This window comes from Pogonomyrmex barbatus, unplaced genomic scaffold, assembly GCF_055798465.1.
Source record: "Pogonomyrmex barbatus isolate J1 unplaced genomic scaffold, ASM5579846v1 scaffold1, whole genome shotgun sequence".
NCBI classification, from domain to species: domain Eukaryota; kingdom Metazoa; phylum Arthropoda; class Insecta; order Hymenoptera; family Formicidae; genus Pogonomyrmex; species Pogonomyrmex barbatus.
In genome coordinates, this window is record NW_028297098.1 from 16,416,517 (window position 1) to 16,439,177 (window position 22,661).

The 22,661-nt window shown below is 31.6% G+C and overlaps 6 protein-coding genes across 9 annotated transcripts; 3 read left to right on the top strand and 3 right to left on the bottom strand.

The window, feature by feature from the left end:
• Nucleotides 1-340: 340 nt before the first annotated feature.
• Nucleotides 341-7,007, top strand: msl-2 (male-specific lethal 2). 2 transcript variants are annotated; one of them, XM_089084014.1, is made up of 4 exons: nt 341-1,124; nt 1,320-1,558; nt 1,956-2,153; nt 2,229-7,007. In XM_089084014.1, the coding sequence occupies exons 1-4, from the start codon at nt 536-538 to the stop codon at nt 2,499-2,501; spliced, it is 1,299 nt and encodes a 432-aa protein (XP_088940140.1). In that variant the 5' UTR covers nt 341-535; the 3' UTR covers nt 2,502-7,007. The 2 variants fall into 2 exon arrangements, with proteins under 2 accessions (XP_088940140.1, XP_088940138.1); XM_089084012.1 differs by having other exon boundaries at nt 344-1,124; nt 1,320-1,486.
• Nucleotides 7,008-7,867: 860 nt separating this feature from the next.
• EMC3 (ER membrane protein complex subunit 3) lies at nt 7,868-9,237 on the top strand. Its single transcript, XM_011647039.2, has 3 exons — nt 7,868-8,244; nt 8,333-8,589; nt 8,720-9,237. The coding sequence occupies exons 1-3, from the start codon at nt 8,096-8,098 to the stop codon at nt 9,091-9,093; spliced, it is 780 nt and encodes a 259-aa protein (XP_011645341.1). The 5' UTR covers nt 7,868-8,095; the 3' UTR covers nt 9,094-9,237.
• Nucleotides 9,238-9,307: 70 nt separating this feature from the next.
• Nucleotides 9,308-11,245, bottom strand: NitFhit (ntrilase and fragile histidine triad fusion protein NitFhit). Its single transcript, XM_011647042.3, has 6 exons — nt 11,110-11,245; nt 10,797-10,938; nt 10,552-10,707; nt 10,248-10,451; nt 9,959-10,171; nt 9,308-9,582 (listed from the first exon to the last, which is right to left on the bottom strand). The coding sequence occupies exons 1-6, from the start codon at nt 11,160-11,162 to the stop codon at nt 9,415-9,417; spliced, it is 936 nt and encodes a 311-aa protein (XP_011645344.2). The 5' UTR covers nt 11,163-11,245; the 3' UTR covers nt 9,308-9,414.
• A 162-nt stretch (nt 11,246-11,407) lies between these two features.
• On the top strand, nt 11,408-15,900 carry Sec3 (exocyst complex component Sec3). The gene is made up of 12 exons (XM_089083923.1): nt 11,408-11,547; nt 11,858-12,441; nt 12,540-12,694; nt 12,809-13,036; nt 13,220-13,456; nt 13,586-13,826; nt 13,983-14,200; nt 14,266-14,456; nt 14,598-14,965; nt 15,065-15,210; nt 15,281-15,475; nt 15,593-15,900. The coding sequence occupies exons 2-12, from the start codon at nt 11,994-11,996 to the stop codon at nt 15,743-15,745; spliced, it is 2,580 nt and encodes an 859-aa protein (XP_088940049.1). The 5' UTR covers nt 11,408-11,547; nt 11,858-11,993; the 3' UTR covers nt 15,746-15,900.
• Nucleotides 15,901-17,934: 2,034 nt separating this feature from the next.
• Nucleotides 17,935-19,274, bottom strand: COX7B (Cytochrome c oxidase subunit 7B). Its single transcript, XM_011647044.2, has 3 exons — nt 19,070-19,274; nt 18,331-18,494; nt 17,935-18,141 (listed from the first exon to the last, which is right to left on the bottom strand). Exons 1-3 carry the CDS (start codon nt 19,116-19,118, stop codon nt 18,073-18,075), a joined length of 282 nt encoding a protein of 93 aa, XP_011645346.1. The 5' UTR covers nt 19,119-19,274; the 3' UTR covers nt 17,935-18,072.
• Nucleotides 19,275-19,637: 363 nt separating this feature from the next.
• Rheb (Ras homolog enriched in brain) lies at nt 19,638-22,416 on the bottom strand. Of its 3 annotated transcripts, none has more exons than XM_089084122.1 (6): nt 22,264-22,416; nt 21,336-21,454; nt 21,025-21,096; nt 20,710-20,935; nt 20,492-20,621; nt 19,638-20,415 (listed from the first exon to the last, which is right to left on the bottom strand). In XM_089084122.1, exons 2-6 carry the CDS (start codon nt 21,382-21,384, stop codon nt 20,326-20,328), a joined length of 567 nt encoding a protein of 188 aa, XP_088940248.1. In that variant the 5' UTR covers nt 21,385-21,454; nt 22,264-22,416; the 3' UTR covers nt 19,638-20,325. The 3 variants fall into 3 exon arrangements, with proteins under 3 accessions (XP_088940248.1, XP_088940242.1, XP_011645347.1); XM_089084116.1 differs by lacking the exon at nt 22,264-22,416 and adding an exon at nt 21,969-22,184; XM_011647045.3 differs by lacking the exon at nt 22,264-22,416 and adding an exon at nt 21,969-22,172 and having other exon boundaries at nt 20,710-20,917.
• Nucleotides 22,417-22,661: the final 245 nt, after the last annotated feature.

The following is a 22,661-nucleotide window of genomic DNA, read 5'->3' on the forward strand; positions in this document are numbered from 1 at the left end:
GTTTAAATTATGTTTTTTGTCAAACATTTTATTTAAAATAGAATTTATTTAAAATGTTTATTTAAGATTGCCATATTGCACTTTTTCGACAAATAAAATCAGAATTATTCGGTCTTTCAAAAGAAAAAAAAAACAAAAAATACAAAAAGACGAAAATACAAAAGGAAATATAAATTCATATAAATACATATACCACTATTTCAAACGCGAATAAATTCGAAAAAAACAAAAAAGTATACTCCGCTGTGATTTTGATGTTACGTGTCAAATCTCAGAAGTAAGATATCAGTGACGTCACGCGTCCAGCGTCACGCCGCGAAAGATACACAACGCGTCCTCTGTAGAAACGCGGCGAAAGTCGAGAACTCGCCGACGAAACATGGCGTATGTTTTGTTTGTGTGCGCGAGAAGGATGGTTACGCGCGTACGGCGGCGGCTGTAAAGTTTAAGGGCTTGATAATTCGCGCCCGCAAAAGAGAGAGAGACAGGAGTGTGAGGATCGCATGAATCCGGGCGCGGAAAGGCGCGCGACGCGATGAACTCGACGAGTCTATACGTGTCGACGTGTCGGCTAGTGCTGCAGGCGGATGCCGAGGACCCCAACTCCTGGACGGATCTGTACAGGTTGGTGCCGTATTTACGGCAAAGTCTCAGCTGCACGGTATGCTCGAATTTACTGATCGAACCGCACACTCCGACCGAGACCAACTGTCAGCATCACGTGTGCCGCGGCTGCCGTGGTGGCCGCAAAAAGCTGAAGCCATCATGCGGCTGGTGCAAGGACTATGACAAATACGTGGAGAACGTTCAGCTACGAATATTATTGCAGTGTTATAAGAAACTATGTGAATACTTAACCAGCACCGGTATCTATCGCACTTTGTTGCTCACTGTCACGTCCGCGAGCAGCGCTACCACTAATGGTGCACCATCCACCATCGGTGCTACCAGTTTGATGGAGCTTATCCAAGAAGGTGCGGGTTTCAAAGACGAGTTTAAAAGCAATGCTGGCTTATCCAAATCTGCGTACAGTATTCTACCATGTGTTTATACTAGCACTACCTCTACTCAGACGCAGGGGAATAGCATGCAGACCACTGAAGCGATGTCCCAGAGCATACCTGGTATGTATAACAGAAATGTTTTTTAAAAATAGATATTACTGTGAATTTCTGAGAAAGAGAGAGAGAGAGAGAGAGAGAGAAAGAGAGTTGTATATGTACATGTATATATATATATATATATGTATATAATTGTTATATGAATAACATATGAATAATTTTTATTATTTTCATTGTTAAATTCGTTTTTATTGTTAGAATCGCCAACAATTCGTACGGTATCGAATGGATCTTCCATATATTCTGTGATGTATGCTGGATCTGGTAACAAAATTACAATAAAACGAAAAGCAGCAGCTACAGAAGACATGGAAAGCACAGGACAGCAGGAGACAGATGGAAATCAGCACGGCTCTGTAGGAGGGGTAAAATGCATTCCGTCTTCCCACCTTAAATATGGGACCCCTTCTGAGAAAAAATCTTCAAAAGGCAGCAAAGTAATTTCAATAGATATTCGGTTAATCTTACACCTTACAGGATTTATATTGCACTATAATCTTTATTTAAATGCTTAAAGATGTCCATTCTTCGTTAACACTTCTTGTAAGGTATAATAATTTTTCTGACTTACATCTATTAACAATTATAGTTAAGCTTAATTAACCATTGTATATATTTGCCGCTTTTATTTTTATACTAATACTAGTTTTAGAGAAATCTTGATTTACGTTCACTTAGGTCCCATAAGAAAGATCAATGCAGACGTTTGTCTTGCTTCGTTAAAAAAAATTTATAGTAGTCTTTAATTTTGACTACCTCTGCATTGATCTTTATTTAATTATACTGATACTTCCTTGTGGATATTGATAATATAATTTGCTTTGTTGTGAGCAGTCTTCAGGCAGTTTTAAAAAGCCAAGATCAAGTTCTGCTAGAAGTAAAAGAAAAGGATGCAGATGTGGCAATGCCACTGCAATACCTGGGAAACTTACCTGTTGCGGTCAGAGGTGTCCTTGCTATGTAGAAAGTAAACCTTGTGTGGAATGTAGATGTAGAGGTTGCAGAAACCCTCATACAGCAGATGGATTAAAGGTATTATCTTTATTTAATTTAAGCTCATTGTATATCTATTTCTATTATGAAATATCTAATCTTTATGCATTTCAGATCCGTCCACATATACCTGAACTTCATAATTTACAATTACAACTGTCTACTTCCTTGGATTGCGATGCGCTAACTGGAGATCCTCTAGGATCCGTGCCACAATGTCTCTCGACGTCTCCCACAACGATACAAGTGTTAAATGTATATTCTACACCGAGATTAGATATTGATAATGTACCCCAGAACTTACCAGCTGCCTTGTTAGTGGGAGAAGATGCTATGGTAAGTACTGAAAGTGAGGCGGAAGACAGTGATATACAAATTGATGTGTGACATCATATTTAAATAAACATTGTGGAGGACAGCACCAGTGATTGTTTAGTGAACATCTCAACGGAAAACGATATGCATTATGTAAATAGCTCAACTAGAATTATTGATAGACAATTATGAAAATCAAAAGGATATAAATATAAAAAAGGATATAAAGAATTTTATGCAAAGGTAAATTACTTTAATGAAATATTATATTGTATATAAAAGAAGAAAGTTTATTAACAGTTTACTACTGGAATATTTATAAATATTTCAGTATGATATGAAAAAAATTATAGAAATTTTATTAAATACTTAATTATACGTCAATTTTGTCTTAAAAATTAATCGCTATTATGGTTTAACATCTGTTATTTTTATATATAGACCAGTATTCATAATCCATTCTTGTTTCTAGACCATTTTAAACAATATTTTAAGATGCTAATATTAAATTAATTTATGACATTTTAAATTTGCATTTAATTTTTATTTGCTACATTTAAGACTATCTTAAATGTAAAAATGAATTCTTTTTTCTCTTTCTATATATGTATACCGGCCATAATGCGTTATATACATTAGTTTTTCTAAAATTGCATGAATGTAATCTGAATATTCTGTTAATTGTATAGTATAAAAGGCAAGTTTTGTAGAACATAAACATTTTATTCTCACATGTTGATTGGCAGTATATTATGATTCTAATAATTTTAATAATTTTCAATCTACAATAAGTATAATAAACCTTAAGCCTTATATTCTAAGTTAAATAATTTCTAGTAAAAATGTTTTATTAACGCTGCCTTAAATTCTATTTTATAGTTGGAATCTGGTCAACTAAAACTTAAAACTTAAAAATTAACTTTAAAACAATTCAAGAAACGCTTTTTGATTAAATTACTTAGCTTAGATCATAAGATATAAAGCTTATTATATTATATTATAAATATTATTATACCGGGAGTAACGGATGAACACGTTCTCCATTCATATCCTATGTATATATAATAGTAAAAGCACTTGCTTCGCGGATATATATATATATATATATATATATATATATATATATATAGAAGTAAATATGCAGTCTAATGCTCTCCTCCTTCCGATTTTCTTGTAATTTTATAAATTTGTATATTTTTATGCGTAGAATATATTCTGAAGGAAAATTGTTGCTCAAGTCCCGATTTTTTAAAATTAAATTTTAATGTTTTTTGATATCGATAAATCAGAAAATGATAATTTAATAATATGTGACTGTGCTCATTAAATAATACATTTTTCTACACATGTTTATTAAAAAGTAAACGAATATTTTCTGCTTTAATTAATTTAAAATACATTTATAAATTAAATGATAAATTAAGTATAAAATGGGATATTCAACAAATGAGATATTGAACAAATTAATAATAATCCTTGGCTTGCTGTTTAAAACGCAGTTGGTGATGCTAATATATGACCAAAATTTATTTGTAAAATGTTTTGAGATCGCAATTTGACTGATCATAATCAGATGATATTAGTTAATTTTGCATATTTAAACGCAATTTCTGAAGAATAAAGCAGAGAAAGCAGAGAATATTTATAAAAGAAGAATATTTATATTTATATTTATCTTTTTTATTTTTTTTTAATTTTTTTCTAAAGCAGAGAATATTTGTTTAATTTTTAATAAGCATGCGCAGAAAAGTGTTTAATGAGCATGCGCAGTCATATTATATTATAAATTATCATTTTCTGATTTATCAATATCAAAAAACTTTAAAATTTAATTTAAAAAAAACGGGATTTGCCTTCTCAGAATATATTTTACGCAAAAAATATACAAATTTACAAAATTACAAGAAAATTGAAGGGGGGCGTTATACTGCATATTTACCATATATACCTATTCTAAATATTTAAATGGTATTTATCTGCTTGTTCAAAAATCTGTGAATTTAGCTTACGCTGAGACCACAAATATACGAATTATCTGAGAATTAGTTGAGTAATGCGAATTAAATTTAAATATGCAAAAACCGATGAACTTAATATTTACACATCAGAAAATATCTCGTTCAACTTGCCAGTTGTACATACAATGACAAAAAAATCGTTATCTATTTTGCATACTGATTTTTACAATCTCTAAAATATAGAGCGTGTGGGACAGCAATCTGTTAAACTATCCTACAATTTAGAATGCATCGAAATAATGATAAATACTCTAATTGAATCGTATATACTAATAAAGAATTTAAATAATAAACACGAAGAATAAGAAGGTCTATACGTAATGCAAATTATAAAAATTATTTATATTATTTTACGGAGTCGAGGGTATATTTAGATAAATATATTTTTATTTGCCTAGAATTTGGAAACTTGAAAACGTGTTAAATAGCATTACTATATAGGGTTGAATTTACCATTAGACTATAGATATTGGCCTAAAGCAAGAAATTTTTACTAAACTGTCTTGGATAAAAGATATTAATAAAAATAAATACAATTTTATTATGTCATATTATGTCGGAAAAATAGTATGGAAAAATAAGTATTATATATATTTAATAACTATTGCTTTTTTAAATTAAATGTTTTCTTTTAATATTCATAATTAAATACAATTTGGATTATATTTATTTAAAAAAGAAATAGCGTATAAACTAATAAGTTAATATATGTCTTTATAACAAAAAAATATATATTTTTTTAATATGAGACGGATAATTTTTCTTTTGAATGATACTATTTATATATCTATAGGTAGCAAATGGTAAAATCCGATTCTATAGTTACTATATGTACATATTAAATAAAACTTATATTTTTATGTGTAAAAGTTATCTTGTGTCAAAGACTTACAAGCTGTATTTATAAATAATTTTGTTGAATCAATTTGTAATATAAATAATATTGATTATAATATAAATATCTGAATATTATTCAATTTACGCGAATATAATTGAATGTGTTAATCACTCATTAATGCGTATGAAACGTTAGTACAAAATTACTGAGTATATTACTAAATAGGATATTTTTTATTTTTGTGTACGATTGCACATGTATGTGTATGTATATGTGTATGTGTGTGGGCTCTTCTAGAGCACTTATGAATTCATCAGTTGTTATTTGTAATTACACTTAAATACAGATACATACATCTTTCTCTCTCTTTTAATTCTTTTATAATAGTCAACAATAGGATATACTTTCACAGTATATAACTGTGTGATCTCATAGTTGTTTGGAGTTAGTTTACAATAAAAAAATTTATCGATCATGAAAAGAAAAAATTGATAAAATAAATGCACATGCATGTAGATTAATTCCTCTTTAAATAAGAAGTAATAAGTTATTAGCACATGATTATATACATATTATATAAAATAAGGCAATATGCAATAAAGCTCAACATAAGATAAAATTAATACAAAACGTATTGTATTTTTGTATGTAAAAGTCATTATCACAGTTATATATTAATGCTATTTCTGTTTGTGTAACCTACATATAATTCTGAGAATTATATACAAAGTAAATTAAATCCTTTTGTTTGTTAATTTTGTCTTATGTGAAGCTAACGGAAAAAGTTGGGAATATATTTAAGTTATGTAAAGATGTATTTGTAAATTTCGATTTGTAAATTTTGAAAATATGCAAATTCTTGAAATGTATTATGTATCTCAATGCGTTCTAATCAATTGCATCCTAATTATTATATTTTATATGTATATATTAAGATGGCAGTCGGCATCTAGTTATAATTTAATTGATACATTCGAGCATTGAGGAGTAGCTTTTAAAATATTGGATATAGATAATTGCAAATTGATCATCCATAAAACATAATATTTATAATGAGTAGACAGTAATGATTCATAGTATATATGTAATTTACATTCCAATTAGTTGGATTTTTTAATTTAGTTGAATCGCATAAAATATATTTCTTTTATGTTTTGAACATAAAATTATTTTAATACTTTTAACATTGTCAAAATTCGAAATAAAATTGTATAGAAAATTAAAGTTACTCCTCAATAGAAGATCAATTATTCATGTTTAAGAACAAAACATCATAAATTAATTCCTAAAAAGTGGATATTTTACTTGAACGTATCTCTCTTTTTTTATATATGTAATATATATAATATTCGTTAACACTTTCCGTTATTCCGTTATGAACTATTAATGTATCATGTATGTACATTATGGAATTAAGGGACATGTTTTAACTGTGTAACTTATCAGATGATATTAAAATTATCTTAAAGAAAAAAAAGAAAAAAAATTAAAAATGCGAGTTGCATATTGTCATGACATATAGAACTAATAGAATAAAAAAATATTTTACATACTAGAATTTGCATCATTTTGTAAAGAAAAAGAAAGGGATACGAGACAAGAATGTGTATCTATTTTATTTGTAAATAAGTGACATATACCGAGTTTTGCGAGTATAAAAACATATTTATAAACTCTTTTCTTTGAAATAAAAATTTTTGTACATATTATATTTTAACAAGAGATGCAATAACATTTTACTGAAACCATATAATAAATCATACATAAACACTATGATATAATAATAGATGTATCATTAGAAAAACATTTATATAGATGTAATTTTATTTTGTGTTATCTTTTGTTAGAATATGAATCTCTCTTTATTTTATTGTATTGAAATATCTCATGAAATATCTCCTTCAATTTATATTCATTCTGAGATGAATCCTGGGAATGAGATTTCTTGCCAATTATGACTTCCTTCAGTTTTATCATTTTTGAATTTTTCGTTGATCATTTTGAATCTAGCTTTTGTTTTCTTATTTGACCAGGGATCTTTGCGGGATTATTGAACAATTTGTAATTAATTGAACGCATGATCACTTCTACTGCTTCTGCAAAGCAGTCATCGAAATTTGTGAACTCTAAGGCTACGTTTGGAAATATTCGAGTGCTCCCGTGTATGATTTTATCCTTGTTTAATACTCGATGATCAAGAATAAAACGATAAGGAATCATTCGAGTGGTATTTCCGGACATAATCCAAGGTTGCATCCCAAAATATTTTCTCTAAGGAAAATTTTATTCAATATAATATACGTCATATGTATTATATATTTCAAGTAAAATTTTCCTCGGAAAGAATATTTTGGAACCTAACTTAAAACGAGAGTGATGGGATTTAACTTTTTAGTTGTTAGCTGACTCAGCATTACCATTATAAAACGATGAAATTATCTATCATCTGTTTGAGCAGTTCCGGGATTCTGTCCACCGACATGTCCAACGTTAACTAACGACAGCCAATAGCAAGGACGATCTTGGAAAAAAGCGCGGCTGTCATTGGCTGTCGTTAATTAAACGATATCGATAGTGTCGGTGGACATGTACAGAATCTCGGTTCTGAGAGAAGTTGAGATAGCACTTTGACTATAAAAACATTTACACTTATTATAGTCAAAGGTTAGCAGTATAATTAATTAGTCGGTTTGAAGGAGATTTAGTTGACATAACCTGTAAATGGTGGCGACGCAATGAGCTAGCTTTTACGCCATCCAGTGTCTTATTTTTGTTGTTGCGAATAGATTTTAGCTGCAGAAACAGCTGACATGGCTGAGTTATTGCTGGATCCGAATATCCGAGGCTGGGTATTCTTGCCTATAGTAGTCATTACGTTTCTAGTCGGTATAATCCGTCACTATGTTTCGATATTGCTCGCCTCGCAAAAAAAGGTCGAACTTCACCAAGTGCAAGACAGGTAATTGCATTGTCTAGCCATCGATTTAATCTAAGAATTTCTTGCGAAACTGAAAATTGATTACGGTATTAAATATTTTGTATTTCAGTCAAGTCATGATACGCTCCAGACTGCTTCGAGAAAATGGACAATATATACCGAAAGTCGCGTTTATGACTAGAAGACATTTCTTCAATAACGAAGAGACTGGGTATTTTAAGACTCAGAAGCGTCCTCCAGTTTCCCAAAATCCAATGACCGATCCAAATATGATGACTGAAATGCTAAAAGGAAATGTAACTAATGTCTTGCCAATGGTACTGATCGGTGGTTGGATCAACTGGATGTTCTCTGGATTTGTTACAAGTATATAGCATAACAATACTACTGGACATTTATTGCATATCTATCCATTGAATCTTTCAATTAAACTTTAATATTATCTCTTTTTTAAGATTTTTAAGATTATAATTTAATATAAATATTTTAATTCCAGCTAAAGTTCCATTTCCATTAACGCTCCGTTTCAAGCCAATGTTACAACGGGGTATAGAATTAGTTACACTGGATGCTGCATGGGTATCCTCGGCCTCCTGGTATTTCCTCAATGTTTTTGGACTAAGGTCCATTTATACGCTTGTACTTGGTGAAAATAATGCTGCTGATACCACAAGACTAGTGCAAGATCAAGTGTCAGGAGCTGCAATGTCTATGCCACCTGATCCAAAGGCAGCCTTTAAGTCTGAATGGGAAGCATTAGAAATTTGTGAACATAATTGGGCGCTACAAGGAGTGGATGTTGAACTCATGGGTATCCAATCGAAAGCAGAGATAGCTGACAGTATATACCATCAAGGCAAAGCAAATTAATGTTTAGCAATGAAATTATTTAACCTAAAATAAATTCCAAAAGAATATAATTTATTTATATATTAAATAACAATTTGCTGCGTTTATCCAAGGTATAATATAATGATGTTTTTTTTTAGTAAATAAAATGATAAAATACAATAACTATGTATTTTAATTTAACAAATTGCAATAACTTTGAGTATAAAACTAATAATAATGCATTTACTCTAGATTTCTATTCCTTTGCCGAAATTTATTTTAAATTAAAATATTGTGATAGTTTACAATAATTACAATAATTACAATAATTACAATCATTTTCTTATTAAACCCTTTGTATTAAATAATTTTTTGATATTCCATTTTGGAGTACAAGTCAGTGCGACGGTGTTCTTCGCATGGCATATTTTTCCTAACTTTTTCCAGTAGCGCAAGATCAATTTCTGCTATAGCAATACCCGTTTTTTCTGCGCACTGTGCTATGATGGCACCCCAAGGATCCACAATCTAAAAAAAAGGTGGATCTTAATTTCATAAGAGAAAAGAGACGCCTGTTCTGGAAAGTAGGAACGTCCTGGTTCGAATCCTGACTGAGTGATTTTTCATAATAAGATTTATCCTGTAGAGAATTCTTAATCGATATTATTAAATTGATTTATTGAAGGGGATATATAATTTTGACTACATTGATAGCCTTTTAAAAGTAATAGTATATAATTGATGGTAACAAGGCTATTGAATTTTCATATATGTATATAAATACAAAAAATAATTTGCATCAAGATTTAGCCAATTCCGTCATAACTGAACATGTCCATCTTCTATATTTCTTGTGTTAAAATTTTATGTTACCAAAGAAATATGAAAGCAGATTATAGCCTACCATGGCATGACCCCAGCTCACTCTTTTTTTATTGTGTGCGCCAGTTTGTGCTGCCGCGACGACATAACACTGATTTTCTATAGCACGTGCTCGTAGCATCATCTCCCAGTGTGCGGCGCCGGTTTGATACGTAAACGCCGATGGATACGTGAGAATCTGCGCTCCCATATTTCGCAGAGTCAGCGACAGCTCGGGAAAACGCATATCATAACACTGAGTTTATTGTTAAGCGTTGCTGCGTACATTTGTAATTTGCAACGGAGAGAAAAATGAACTTATTCAAGGATACAATGCTAAGCGCGAGTTTACCGATTGGCGTGGATACAGGTGGCACGATCTCAGTTCCTTTAAGCACATAATCTGATTCCATCAAACGTACCCCGGTATCCTTGTTATCCATATCAAATAAATGTATCTTTCTATACGCAGCTACTAGTTGTCCCTTGTTATTTATCAATATATGTGTATTGTAAATTTTTTCTGCATCATCTGACTGAAACGACAGGCACATATATTACTTAAAAATAGTTACTCGGTCTTTTATACAATTTAAATTGATGTAAAGCAGAGATATTAAGATAAAACGGATTTACAGCTTCGTGAATTCCACCCAAGGACAACCAGATATTATTTTTGATAGCGATTTCTTTGTAAGATGTTACTGTCTGTCCAGTCAGGGGTTCAGCCATAGCGACAGTGTCCTTCTTGTTATCTGCCAAGAAGTCGCAGGCTTCAGGAAGAAATGCCATCTGTGAACATTAAACAAACATTAAACAAAAATTAGAGGAAAGAAGAACGTCGATTTCATGTGCGATATTAATTTATCGAGTCTACACACCGTGGCTGATCTACGTTTGGCCTCAGCAACTAATTCAATCACAACCTCCAGATTCTTCACCTTATCAGCTATCGATCGCATTTGGCATACTGCTATTAACGGATGTGCCATCGTGCTCATATAATGTTTCGCCGGCTGAATGCTGAAACGTAGTAAATATAGGGAGATTTCACTGTGACACGACGAGAAATTTATCTTCTAAAATTAGAAAAAAAAAAAACAAGTCTACTTCCCAATGATGATGTTCCATTTGTTTTATTTTCAGCCACGTGTTTACTTAGATGGATTTTGCGTTGTTAATTTTTTTTCTTACCTGTAACATTTCAGAGCGAACAACTGAGCAACGGCAGGCCACGCGCGCCTCATTCTTATCGCATTGTTGAGTCTTCGTGTTACATTCACTACATCACTCCTACCGATGCGATACTCTCTATCGTGACGCACTGCAAAGTGTCAACGTGATGCTACATTCGACACTGTAGTATACGATGCGAGGTCAGTTTAAATCGTATTTTTTTATTTCTATACTTTCTTTTTAATTTAAGCTTTTAAAAATTGCGACAGATATTCACGATGATTCAGTGATTCATATGGCTCTCAATTAAATACAGAAGCTGTACTTAAATACAGATACTCGAACGATTCGGAAGGAAAAACAATCTTGACAATTTTGTGACGAGATTATTACGAAATTGTGTATGTGTGTATGTATGTATGACTGCTTGACGTGAAGATTTTCAACAATGCTTACGTAAGTTTCATTTCAAATATATTACAATGAGAAATGTATATTTTTTATTCGTAGAAAATATAACCTCCCTTTTCACAATTTTTTAAGACAGTCACATTATTAATTGTTTCGTTAATAAATAAATAGATTATAGATTTTGTTACACGACGTTGAATTCAATTATTTAATTTTTAATCTTGTTAATACAATAATTTCAAAATACTATACAGTTTAATTGTTAAATTATTTATTAATTTTATCTACAAAATTTAGGGTAATTGTTTAGAACTATTTATTTACCGATCTTCACCTCTGATTTTGATAAAATTAGGCTTAATCGACACCGCCGATTTCACTCAAAATAAAAGAATCCAAGAATTTCAAGAAATGTTAGATAAAATATCTAAGTCATAACGAGGAACATAAGTAAAAAATATTAGACTATATTAACTAATTAAGTCTCAGCGATGGCAGCCATTCGACATACTCTGCAAAGGGAAATTTTCACTCCCAGTGATGAAAAGCTACTCAGCGTATGCTATGTCAGCAAAGCTTATAAGAAAAAAAAGATGAGTTTTCTATGCTTGGCTACAACAACAGACACGCCAGGATCTCTTATACTGTATCAAGTGAAGAAGAATGACAAAAATGTTTATAAGAAAAAACAATCATGGTCTCTAAGTGATATACAAATTGTAGATGGTGTGAAAAATGATTCCATGGATATAGAATTGCATATTGATAAAGTTTACAAATGGTCATCTACTACAGTACAGGAAAGACGAACGTTTATTAGTAATTTGTATACTTATTCGTGTAGTCTAGCTCAGAGGCCAGAGTTTAAAAATATTCCCAAGGAATGGTTGATTGATCCAATTGCATTGAAGGAAAGCGACAGTATTACATTTACACCTGGTATTTCTTAATATAATAAGTCTACAATTGTGAATGTATCTTCCTTTATATTTGTTTAAAAATTTTTTAATTGTTGATTTTATCTATATAATTTTCAGATCTTTTGGCATCACCTATCAGTTCAGACTACCAACCTATTACTGAAAAGGAGGCTACTGATTTGAAGCAAATGATGGATAATTGTGAATATGCTGTTTCCAATGCTGAGCTTTTTATGGAAACTCTTTCAAAAGATTTGTCTATTCTTGATGGGGTAAAGTAATAATATTTAATTTTTTCTATCAAAAATATTACAATAAGCATATTGATAATATATGCAAATTGATGATATTGTGAAATATTAATGTTTTATTGTGTTCTTATATAGGAAAATGTACATTCGGTCTTAGCATCAGAGCAAAGAGTAACCCAACTGATGAACAGTATAGATGCAGCAATAATCGAAGCTTCTATTGTAGAAGCGCGATTAGCGGCATACGATGAAGCATTAGGAAGAATAAGAGAAGTTATGGCTCGAGTCGGGCAAAAAAATCAGGCTATACATACAGCGAATAATAATGCGAGGCTTTTATTGGATAAGCTAAACTTAGTGATTGTAAGTAATTAATAAAAATAATATTATTGCATATAATTAAATTTTATCATAATTAGCTTGATATCTGATAGAAAATTCAATTTTTTAAGTAAAAATATAAATATGTAATTAGAATTGCATGTCCTGTTAGATTCCAAATTTATATCGGCTGAAACTGTTGATAAAATAATTTTATTCTTCAAGTCACAGTTAGATATTTCTGCAACGCATCAACGTACTTTAAACGAAGCTGAGCTTCCAGGAGAACGAGAAGAACTTGGTCTTGCGGGTGCAGCACTCTTGAAAGCCATTACAGCATCTCTTCCACCAGGATTGGACAAATTGAGTGCTGTCACTGAACAAAAAAGGCGATTGGACAAGCTCAAAGCAAAATTCTCAGTCATTGTTGCTAGACATTTAAATAATCTTTTTATACATTTGGTAATTTTATAATTATTTTTAATATCTTATCTTTTTTTGCCAATATAACGTGATTATAAAAATTTAATTACATTTTAAATATATGATTAAAACAAGAATATTTATTTCAATTTTCTAATCAAATTTTAGGGTAATGATATCGGAGATACATCGACTGCTATGACAGATTTAATTTTACCAACTCATCAAGGAGTTCATAATGAGCTTGTACCGTATACTGAATTGATGCAGTTACTAAGAGCATTAGACAATAAAGCCTTTGTACAGTTAACCAAAGTCTATACTGATACTATGAGTAAGTTATACAAGAGGGATCTGAAACGCTTTTTCGAGGAAGCTAAGAATAAACTTATCAGCAAACGTCTACAAGGTAGAACAATAAATATCTCATAGTAGAGCATTAATTAATAAATAAATGGTAAAATAATAAATATATAAAGATATTTATATTTGATTCCATATAATTTTTATAAATTTTATATATTAATAAGAAGTTATGTATTAATAAGTACATACGAATTTTAAGCAAATACATCGAAGTCTAGCGGTCAAAAAGGTGAAGACTTACTCAATCCGGCACCCATTTGTTTGCTGAGCGGCGAAATATGGATTCCGGTAGATGAAGGGAATCTTTTAGATTCAGTCCTCGATTGCGTACTTTCACAGATGCAGCCGGTGTGTCTTGCCGAACAAGGCTTCTGTGTTTCATTTCTTCAATTAGATTCTGTCCTCTCGCCCTCCAAAGTAAGTATATTAATGACTTTTTATACAGCTTCTTTATGAACATGAATATTTGTTGCTTTGTATAGAGCAGCGAGATGGAAGAAGTGGAGAACGTAAGTAATGGCGCGGCAAGTCCCGGATCGGTAACTTCGACGACAAGTAAAAGATTGGAACGTCAAGTGAACGAAGACGTTCGTGCAACAATGGCTGCAATATTCCCATCATTGGAAACCGAATTAAACAATTTTATTGGTTTCTTGGACAAAATCGATAGCTTGTGAGTGCATTCGAAGAAATAATTTTTTTCATTCAAAAATATCTAGTACTTTCTTAAACAGTTTTTTTCATTCAAAAATATCTAGTATTTTCTTAAACAGTTTTCAATTATAAAAAAAATATAATTGTGTGTTGTTTGCAGTTGGTGCATGTACGTATTAGTACGTTTGTCACAGCACGTTATGTCCGCTCAAGACACCGGTTCATTTCTATCGATGACATTCGCATCCGCTCTAATTCATGTGAAAAGAGCATTCGATAAGTTCATGCAAGCGCAGCTGCAATCTATATTATGTGATACGAAGGTCAATCGCCGACACAAATGCGGTATATTGCCATATATAGAGAATTTTGGACCATTTGCGAGAACCGCGGAGAAGATTTTCCGCAATTCTGATAGGAAAGTTGATCTTGAAAAATGGTACACAAAACTCGTGAGTGCGATGTTCGAGGCTATCGTTATTCACAGCCGAGAACATCACAAAACGCCGCAAGAAGTCATAAAAATGGGTAAGTGGAAAATTCTTTACTAATTAATAAAATAACCTATTTAATTTCAATTACTAATAATTATTATTTATAATAATTAATATTTTTCATACTTTATAGAAAATTTTCATCATCTCTATGACCTCCTTTCACAACTAAAAATCTCGGTTTTGGATCACGAACGGAAGGAAGCTAAACAAAAATATCAAGACGCTCTTCGTGCTTATGTTACGCAATATTTTGGACGGCCTCTTGAAAAACTTAACGTATGTTGTCATTTAAAGAGATTTTTATGATTGTACAAGAATTCGTTAATCAGAAATATCTATTTTTCAGCTTTTCTTCGAAGGTGTACAAGCCAAAGTAGGAGCCGGTGTGAAAGAATCTGAAGTCAGTTATCAGATGGCCTTCAGTAAGCAAGAATTGCGACGCGTACTGAAGGAATATCCAGCGAGAGAAGTTAAGAAAGGTCTTGAAAATTTATATCGAAAAGTTGAGAAGCATTTGTGCGAAGAGGAAAATTTATTACAAGTAAGGAGAATATGACAAATCTTGTATTTTCGATAATGCAATAATTTCAATACATTCCCTAACATAAGCTACTTTCTTCAGTGTTATAATTATCTTACTTATTTTTAATGTCTCCAGGTTGTATGGCGTGAGATGCAAAATGAATTTATTGCGCAATATAGAAACATTGAAGAATTAATCCAGCGCTGTTATCCAGATAGCAATGTGACACTCGAATTTACCATACAAGATATTTTAGAATTCTTCTCAGAAATAGCGCGATCTCATTAAATTAAAAAATTGTGATTGTGTATTATTGTACTATTTGATATAGTTATTAATGTATTTCATTATTACAAGTATTTATATATTATATATTATTAATTATAACAAGTTTATATAAAAAGTTGTAATATAGATAGTTAAATATATGAGTGTATATAGGATGATTTATTTTAAATATCTTGAAAAATATGGAAAATACAGAAAAATGTTTCAGACAAAAATTATAGTTTTGATTAAAAAATTTCAACAATAGCTCCATCTGCGAATAAATCAATACAATTAACCTACTCAAAACCCTAATTTTTGTCACTCTTGAAATTTTATGTGAAACATTTTGTCACATCTCTTCCATCTCTTTCGAGATATTTGCTTGTATCATTTAAAATGGGCCACTATATGTATACATATATACTACTGTGATCAAATATAAACGAGATTTTTGTTATAAAATGAAAAATCTTTATTTATTCTTCAAAATCAAATTCGTCGTCTTCAAAATAATCCCCTCCCGATGCAATACACTTATGCCAATGCTTTTTCCAATCCTCGAAACACTCTGAAAACTCTTTTTCCGGAATGGCCTTGAATATCTTCTTCGTTTCGGCTTGTATCTTCTCAATCGATTCAAAACGGTGTCTCCGGAGCGGTCTTTTAAGTTTACTGAATAGCCAAAAGTCACACGGTGCTAAATTAGGCGAATACGGTGGTTGTGGAACGATATGGGTTGAGTTTTTGGCGAAATGGTCACGAATAACTAGTGCAGTGAGATGGCGCATTATCGTGGTGCAAAAACCGTGAGTTGTCTGCCATAAATCTGGCCTCTTGAGGCGAATAGCTTTACGCAAACGACGCATAACACTCAAATAATATTCCTTGTTGACAGTTTGGCCCGGCGGAAGGAATTCATAATGCACCACACCACGATAATCGAAGAAAACTGTTAACAAAACCTTGATTTTTGAGCGACTTTGGCGCGATTTTTTTGGTCTTGCCTCACCATTTGCACGATATTCGCTCGATTGGTCGGTTGTTTCCGGGTCGTATAGATCCAAGTCTCATCTCCAGTTATCATGCGTTTCATCTTGTCCTGGTAGTCAGAAATCATTGTTTCACATACTTCAACGCGACGCTATTTTTTAAAAAAATTGAGTGTTTTCGGAACCAAACGAGATTTGACTCTTCTCAGGCACAAATGGTCTTTCAAAATGGTCTGGACTGATTCAAATGAAATGTTTACAGTATCGACAAGTTCTCTAATTGTCAATCGACGATTTTGAAGCACCAAATCCTTGATTTGCTTCACGTGTTGTTCATCAGTTGATGTTTTTGGTCGTCTTTGATGTGGTTCGTTTTCTACGCTTTCTCCACCATCTTTCAACATTTTATACCAGTCAAATACTCTTGGTCTTGATAGAGCCTGGTCACCAAAAGCCTTTTGCAACATTCTGAATGTTTCAGCAGCACCTGTGTGAAGATAGCCCCCCAACATTGAAAAACATAAAGTTTCTATAGCTCATTCGATTGCTCATCGTTTGCACATGTATGCACATTTCGAATTTTCGTTTGCACACTTCTAGTAAAAAAGTTATTAACAAAATAAATTTCGGGGGGCCATCTTCACACTAGCTCCCCAACTATGAGTAAATTAAATAAAAAATAGCTCAATTGATAAATATTCGTTTGCACATTGCCAAACAGGTCGATTTTTTGTTTGCACATCTCTAGTTAAAAAGTTATTAACAATTAAAGTTTCAGAAGCGAGCGACTTCAGTAGATGAAATAGAAACAAAAATATTGTGCTTAAAATGGTATTATTCGATAGATTTTTGTTTGCATTTTTCCGAACAGGTCGAATTTTCGTTTGCACACTTCTAGTAAAAAAGTTATTAACAAAACAAATTTCAGGGGGCCATCTTCACACTAGCCCCCCCAATTATGAGTAAATTAAATAAAAAATAGCTCAATTGATAGATATTCGTTTGCACATTGCCAAACAAGTCGATTTTTCGTTTGCACACCTCTAGTTAAAAAGTTATTAACAATTAAAGTTTCAGAAGCGAGCGACTTCGGCAGATGAAATAGAAACAAAAATGTTGTGCTTAAAATGGTATTCGATAGATTTTTGTTTGCACTTTTCCGAATAGGTCGAATTTTCGAAACATATATTTAACAAGGTAAATATCAAGACAAATATATTCATAAATATGAACTATTTATTGAGAAGTTATTGCATGTTGCACTCATACATTAAAGTAGATAACATTCTCAACAGCTCAAGGCTGTTACCAGATTGCTTTTATCTATTTTAATTATCTAATATTTTGTAAAAATGTTCATTTCTTTTCAAGCTCAGACTCGTCAGGTGGGAAAAAGTTAAAGAAGATAACACCCGAAAATTTGATCTGAAAATAAAATATGGATCTTGTATCATGTGTACAATTTAATTTACAATACATAAGACAATATAGAAAATTAAGAGATAGAATAAACTTCTGTTAAAATACATATCAAAGAAGAGATGTACATATTGCTAAAGTAAAATTTTATAGTTTGATATGCTTAACATCAATTGAAATAAATTTGATACATACGTAAGCTATGGTGCTAATGAATACAGCCAAACCAGCAATTAATTGAGTATTGTAAACCTTCTGTCTTGCATCGTAGTGTTCTTTCCATGAGCCACATGATACAGGTATGTCATTTATTGTTGCCAGTTTAATATCTGCTGGTTTTGTACTGGAGAAACGAGCACCTTTACAGAAAAATTAAACATTTACTTGATATGCTTGTGAAAAAAAACGCAAATTTTAATTTTTGATAATAACAATCTCAATTCTAATAACAAATCTTTAATCAAATCGAAATACTTTGGTTTAAATAATACGTCACTTGAATCATATAACCTTGAATCAAAGTTATGTCACAAGAAAGGAGAGACTGAAATTAAAGCAAAGACTAGATTTGCTAATAAATTACAGGATTTCGTTATATAAATTTGCAAATAAATAATTAATCTGTATTGATCAAAAATTGTTGGTCTATCAATTAAAAGGATAATTAGTAGAAAATGTGGATCAAGAATCTCTTGAATAAAAAAAAAACAGATAAGGAATCTTAAACGATTATTTATTATCGTCGCGAATTTATATAAACTAATGTTTAACGACATGTATATAAAATATATAAGGCATTATGTAAGGTATATGGAACTGATTAAATTGTGTGTGTGTGTATGTGTGCGCGCGCGCGCGCGCGCGCGCGTGTGTGTGTGTGTGTGTGTGTGGTGTGTGTAGAACAATTTTTAGTTTTGAGGCGAGGATTTCTTACTGTTTCTGGCCAAATTGCGAGCAATTGGCCGCAATACTTGATTCAGCATCTCGGCGGGATTGATCTCCGCTTGATGTAGTCACGAAAAATACGAAAAATACGAAAAATACGAAAAATGTGACACAAAACAGATGAATTGTCGTCGGCAAATCAATCTCTCAATGCACTCCTAGGAATTTTGTTGCACATGGAGCATAAATGTATGAGAGAACTAGTCGCTTGATAAGAGATCACGTGAGTTTAATAAATTGCCATCTCGTGAGTTTCTAACAAACAGAATTGCGTGCGTACCGTCGATAATTAATCAATTCTGACTCTATACAAAATACAAATACAAAATATTTTAACCTTTTTTTTCTGTAATTATGTAAATATTAATATCAATATATATTTTGAAGTATTATCGAATTTTAGAATTCTAATATGGAAACAAGAAATATCTGCTTTTTATACAAAAAATACTTTTGTCCGATCACAATTAAGCAACATTGAGCATGATAAACTGATAATGAAATAATTTTTCGGGAATACTAATATTCTTTTTAATTTTTAATAAAATATATCTCTGTACTGTCTCATTTTTCTGTATGTTATCATTAATAAATTGTAATTTACAATAATAACAATATAAAACGTATTAAACGCAAAAAGAATACATTTTACATAAAATCAAATTCATATTTATATAAGATTATTGTACTACGTATTTGAATATATTTTTTTAATTACTCTTTGATTCGATATATTTTTTATAAAGCGTAAAGATATATTTAAATATATTAAAAAAGAAACCTTATAAACTTAACTAAAATTATAACTTAACTTATGAGCGTTGATCTTAATAATAAATTCTATTTCTACTTTAGAACCCTGAACATATAATCGAATATAAATTAAAATAATGATATGTCAAATTATTGTCTTAATTACATAATCCGAACGCTGAAACAGAATGTAAATAAGTATCAATTATTTTGTAAAAATAATAATCATTGATATAAATAATATTATCCATTGTTGTATCATGTGTGTATATCCATAATTAAATTGTTTATAACAAAATATATATATATATATATATATATATATATAGCGAGAAAAAATTAAATGTAATGGTTTCACATGCACTTTTTTTACGCTTTTGACATTTGTATTTGTCTCAATGGGATTGTAAAGGTACCAAAGTATAATGCCAATGGTTTTTTTTTTACCCAGTTTTACACATTTACATTTTTGTTAACGCCATTATCTCGGGTTCAACAAATAATGCAATTGTTTTTTTCTTGTACATTTCCATTGGCCTTCTCGATCTCTTTCAGTAGTGTGTGAAAAATATCTGCAACAGACTATGAAAATCATGTTTTATGAGAGTTTTGCAACATACTCCGAAAATAAAGAAATATACTTTTAATTTAAATATACCTCATTTTGTTTCGCACTGGTTTCTAAAAATGCTGCGTTCCAAGAGCTTGCTAAGCGTTTTCCCTGATCTGTCGTGATCATACGGTCAACATACAAGTCAGTTTTGTTGCCCACTAATACAATTGGGACACTAAAAAAAAAAATAACTTTCAACATTTGTGATTCTGACTTGAATAAAAGTGTGTGAACATCAAACATTGGAAAATAAAGATATTTACTGAAGCTTTCCAGTGATGTCGAGTAATTTGTCATAAATAATTTGTACAATCTCAAAACTCTTTGCACTGGTTATGCTATACACCAGGACATAACCATGAATGTCCATCGAATACTGAGTAGGAAATATACTATATTCATCCTGACCAGCTGTATCTACTAATTTAAGTTCATAATCTTGACTATTTACTCGTGTACTCTTTGTAAATGCTGTAACATACAAAAGATCTGTAATATTTTCATTGATATAATTTTGTTATAAAATGCAGAATCTTAGTATAAAATAATAGAAGCTAATAAACAACAGAATCTCTTACTATTTTCTATCGTAGGATCATATGAGTCCACAAATTGTCCTTCGACAAACTGTATACTAAGAGATGATTTACCTATTACAAAATTGAATATCTCTATTAAAATAATTATATATTTAGGTATGATTAATAAATACATTAATGATAAAATATAAGTCACTGCATGGATGGATAAAATAATTGGTCTACTCTTTATAGATACTCATATTAAAAAAAATATATATATTTAAAGTTTGATAATAAGTTAACAAGAAAGTTTTAGTGGCAGAGGACTAATCTAAGAATGTTAATGCTCAAATATTGACATGTCTTACCTACGGATCTATAGCCCATAATAGCTATTTTCCTCTGCTTGGGTGGCATGTTGTAGCATTTACAAACTGAAAAGCAGCGAGAATATTCAGTGGAAGCTGATGCATAATCCAGCTAAAACCTATAAACAAGGGGAAACTCTGTAACTACCAAAGTATCCTCCACACAGTTGTAACGGCGATAACAAATCTATAGCTATCCCACATCAGTAAGCCACAAAGATGTAGTGTTCCGTTTGAGGAAAAACTGCAAACCAGGCAAAAGGCAAGAGGGGAAAGAGAGAAAAAGAGAAAAATTATTGCGTAAACCCAGACGCATCGTTTACGTCACATTTACATATATTTACGTAACGATAGTCGCGTCGTAAATCATTTCTCTTTTTTTAATTCCCGCAACAAATCTAACCGTGAGACGTTCCCTAAGCGAAATTGCGGAGTTTATTTCGGCGAGGAAATAAATAATTTAACGAGCATTGTCATCGACAATAAAAACGTACAAATTGTCCATAAATTTAATAGACTGGCGGTCTCGTGAGAGACGCTACTTAATGTGGAGAAAAAAAGGAAAAAGTAAGGTAAAGAATGAAGGAATGATGAGGAACGGTACACGCAATGCACATTGGAAGTGCGTCTTACATCGGTGCGTAACGCCCCTGGGTCACGAAGCGGTGACGTTCTCCGAGGAGTCGCGCATAGACGGCGGGCACCCTCGCACTCTTCCCGTGCCGGAAGAAAAATAACGTTCCGAACTACGCACCGTTTCATACACGTACTACAGACGCACGCGTACGCGCGACGCGCGAGCGGAAAGTAGAGGGGAAAGGGAAGTAAAGGGGCGGAAGAGAAGAGAGGGACGAAGGGAGGAAGAGAGCGCGATGTGACGTCAATGACGCGCGCGGACGTGTGTATTTATGTGTGTGTGTGTGTGCACCTTCATGCTAAAGCTCAGGCACTTCCGGATGACGCGTTCGGCCACGTTTGACAGCTCGACAGCCGTTGCTGGAATGCGAGCTGAAATGAGACACGAGAAACGAGACACGGAATTTGGACTCTTGATCAACAATACTGTTAGATTATGGGGACTTGGGAATCCCATTATTCGACCCAATACCACTGCTATATACATAATATATATATATATATATATATATATATATTATATAAAAAAAACGAAGCTTGTGCCGAATCGAAGCTGACATGAAGTTCATTTGAAAAGTGAACAAATGATCGAATTTATCGCAAAAAATATTCTTTAGGTAGAAATAAAAAACATGCGAGCAAATTGATTTATTTCTTATATATATATTTATTTCTTACATCTTATTTCAA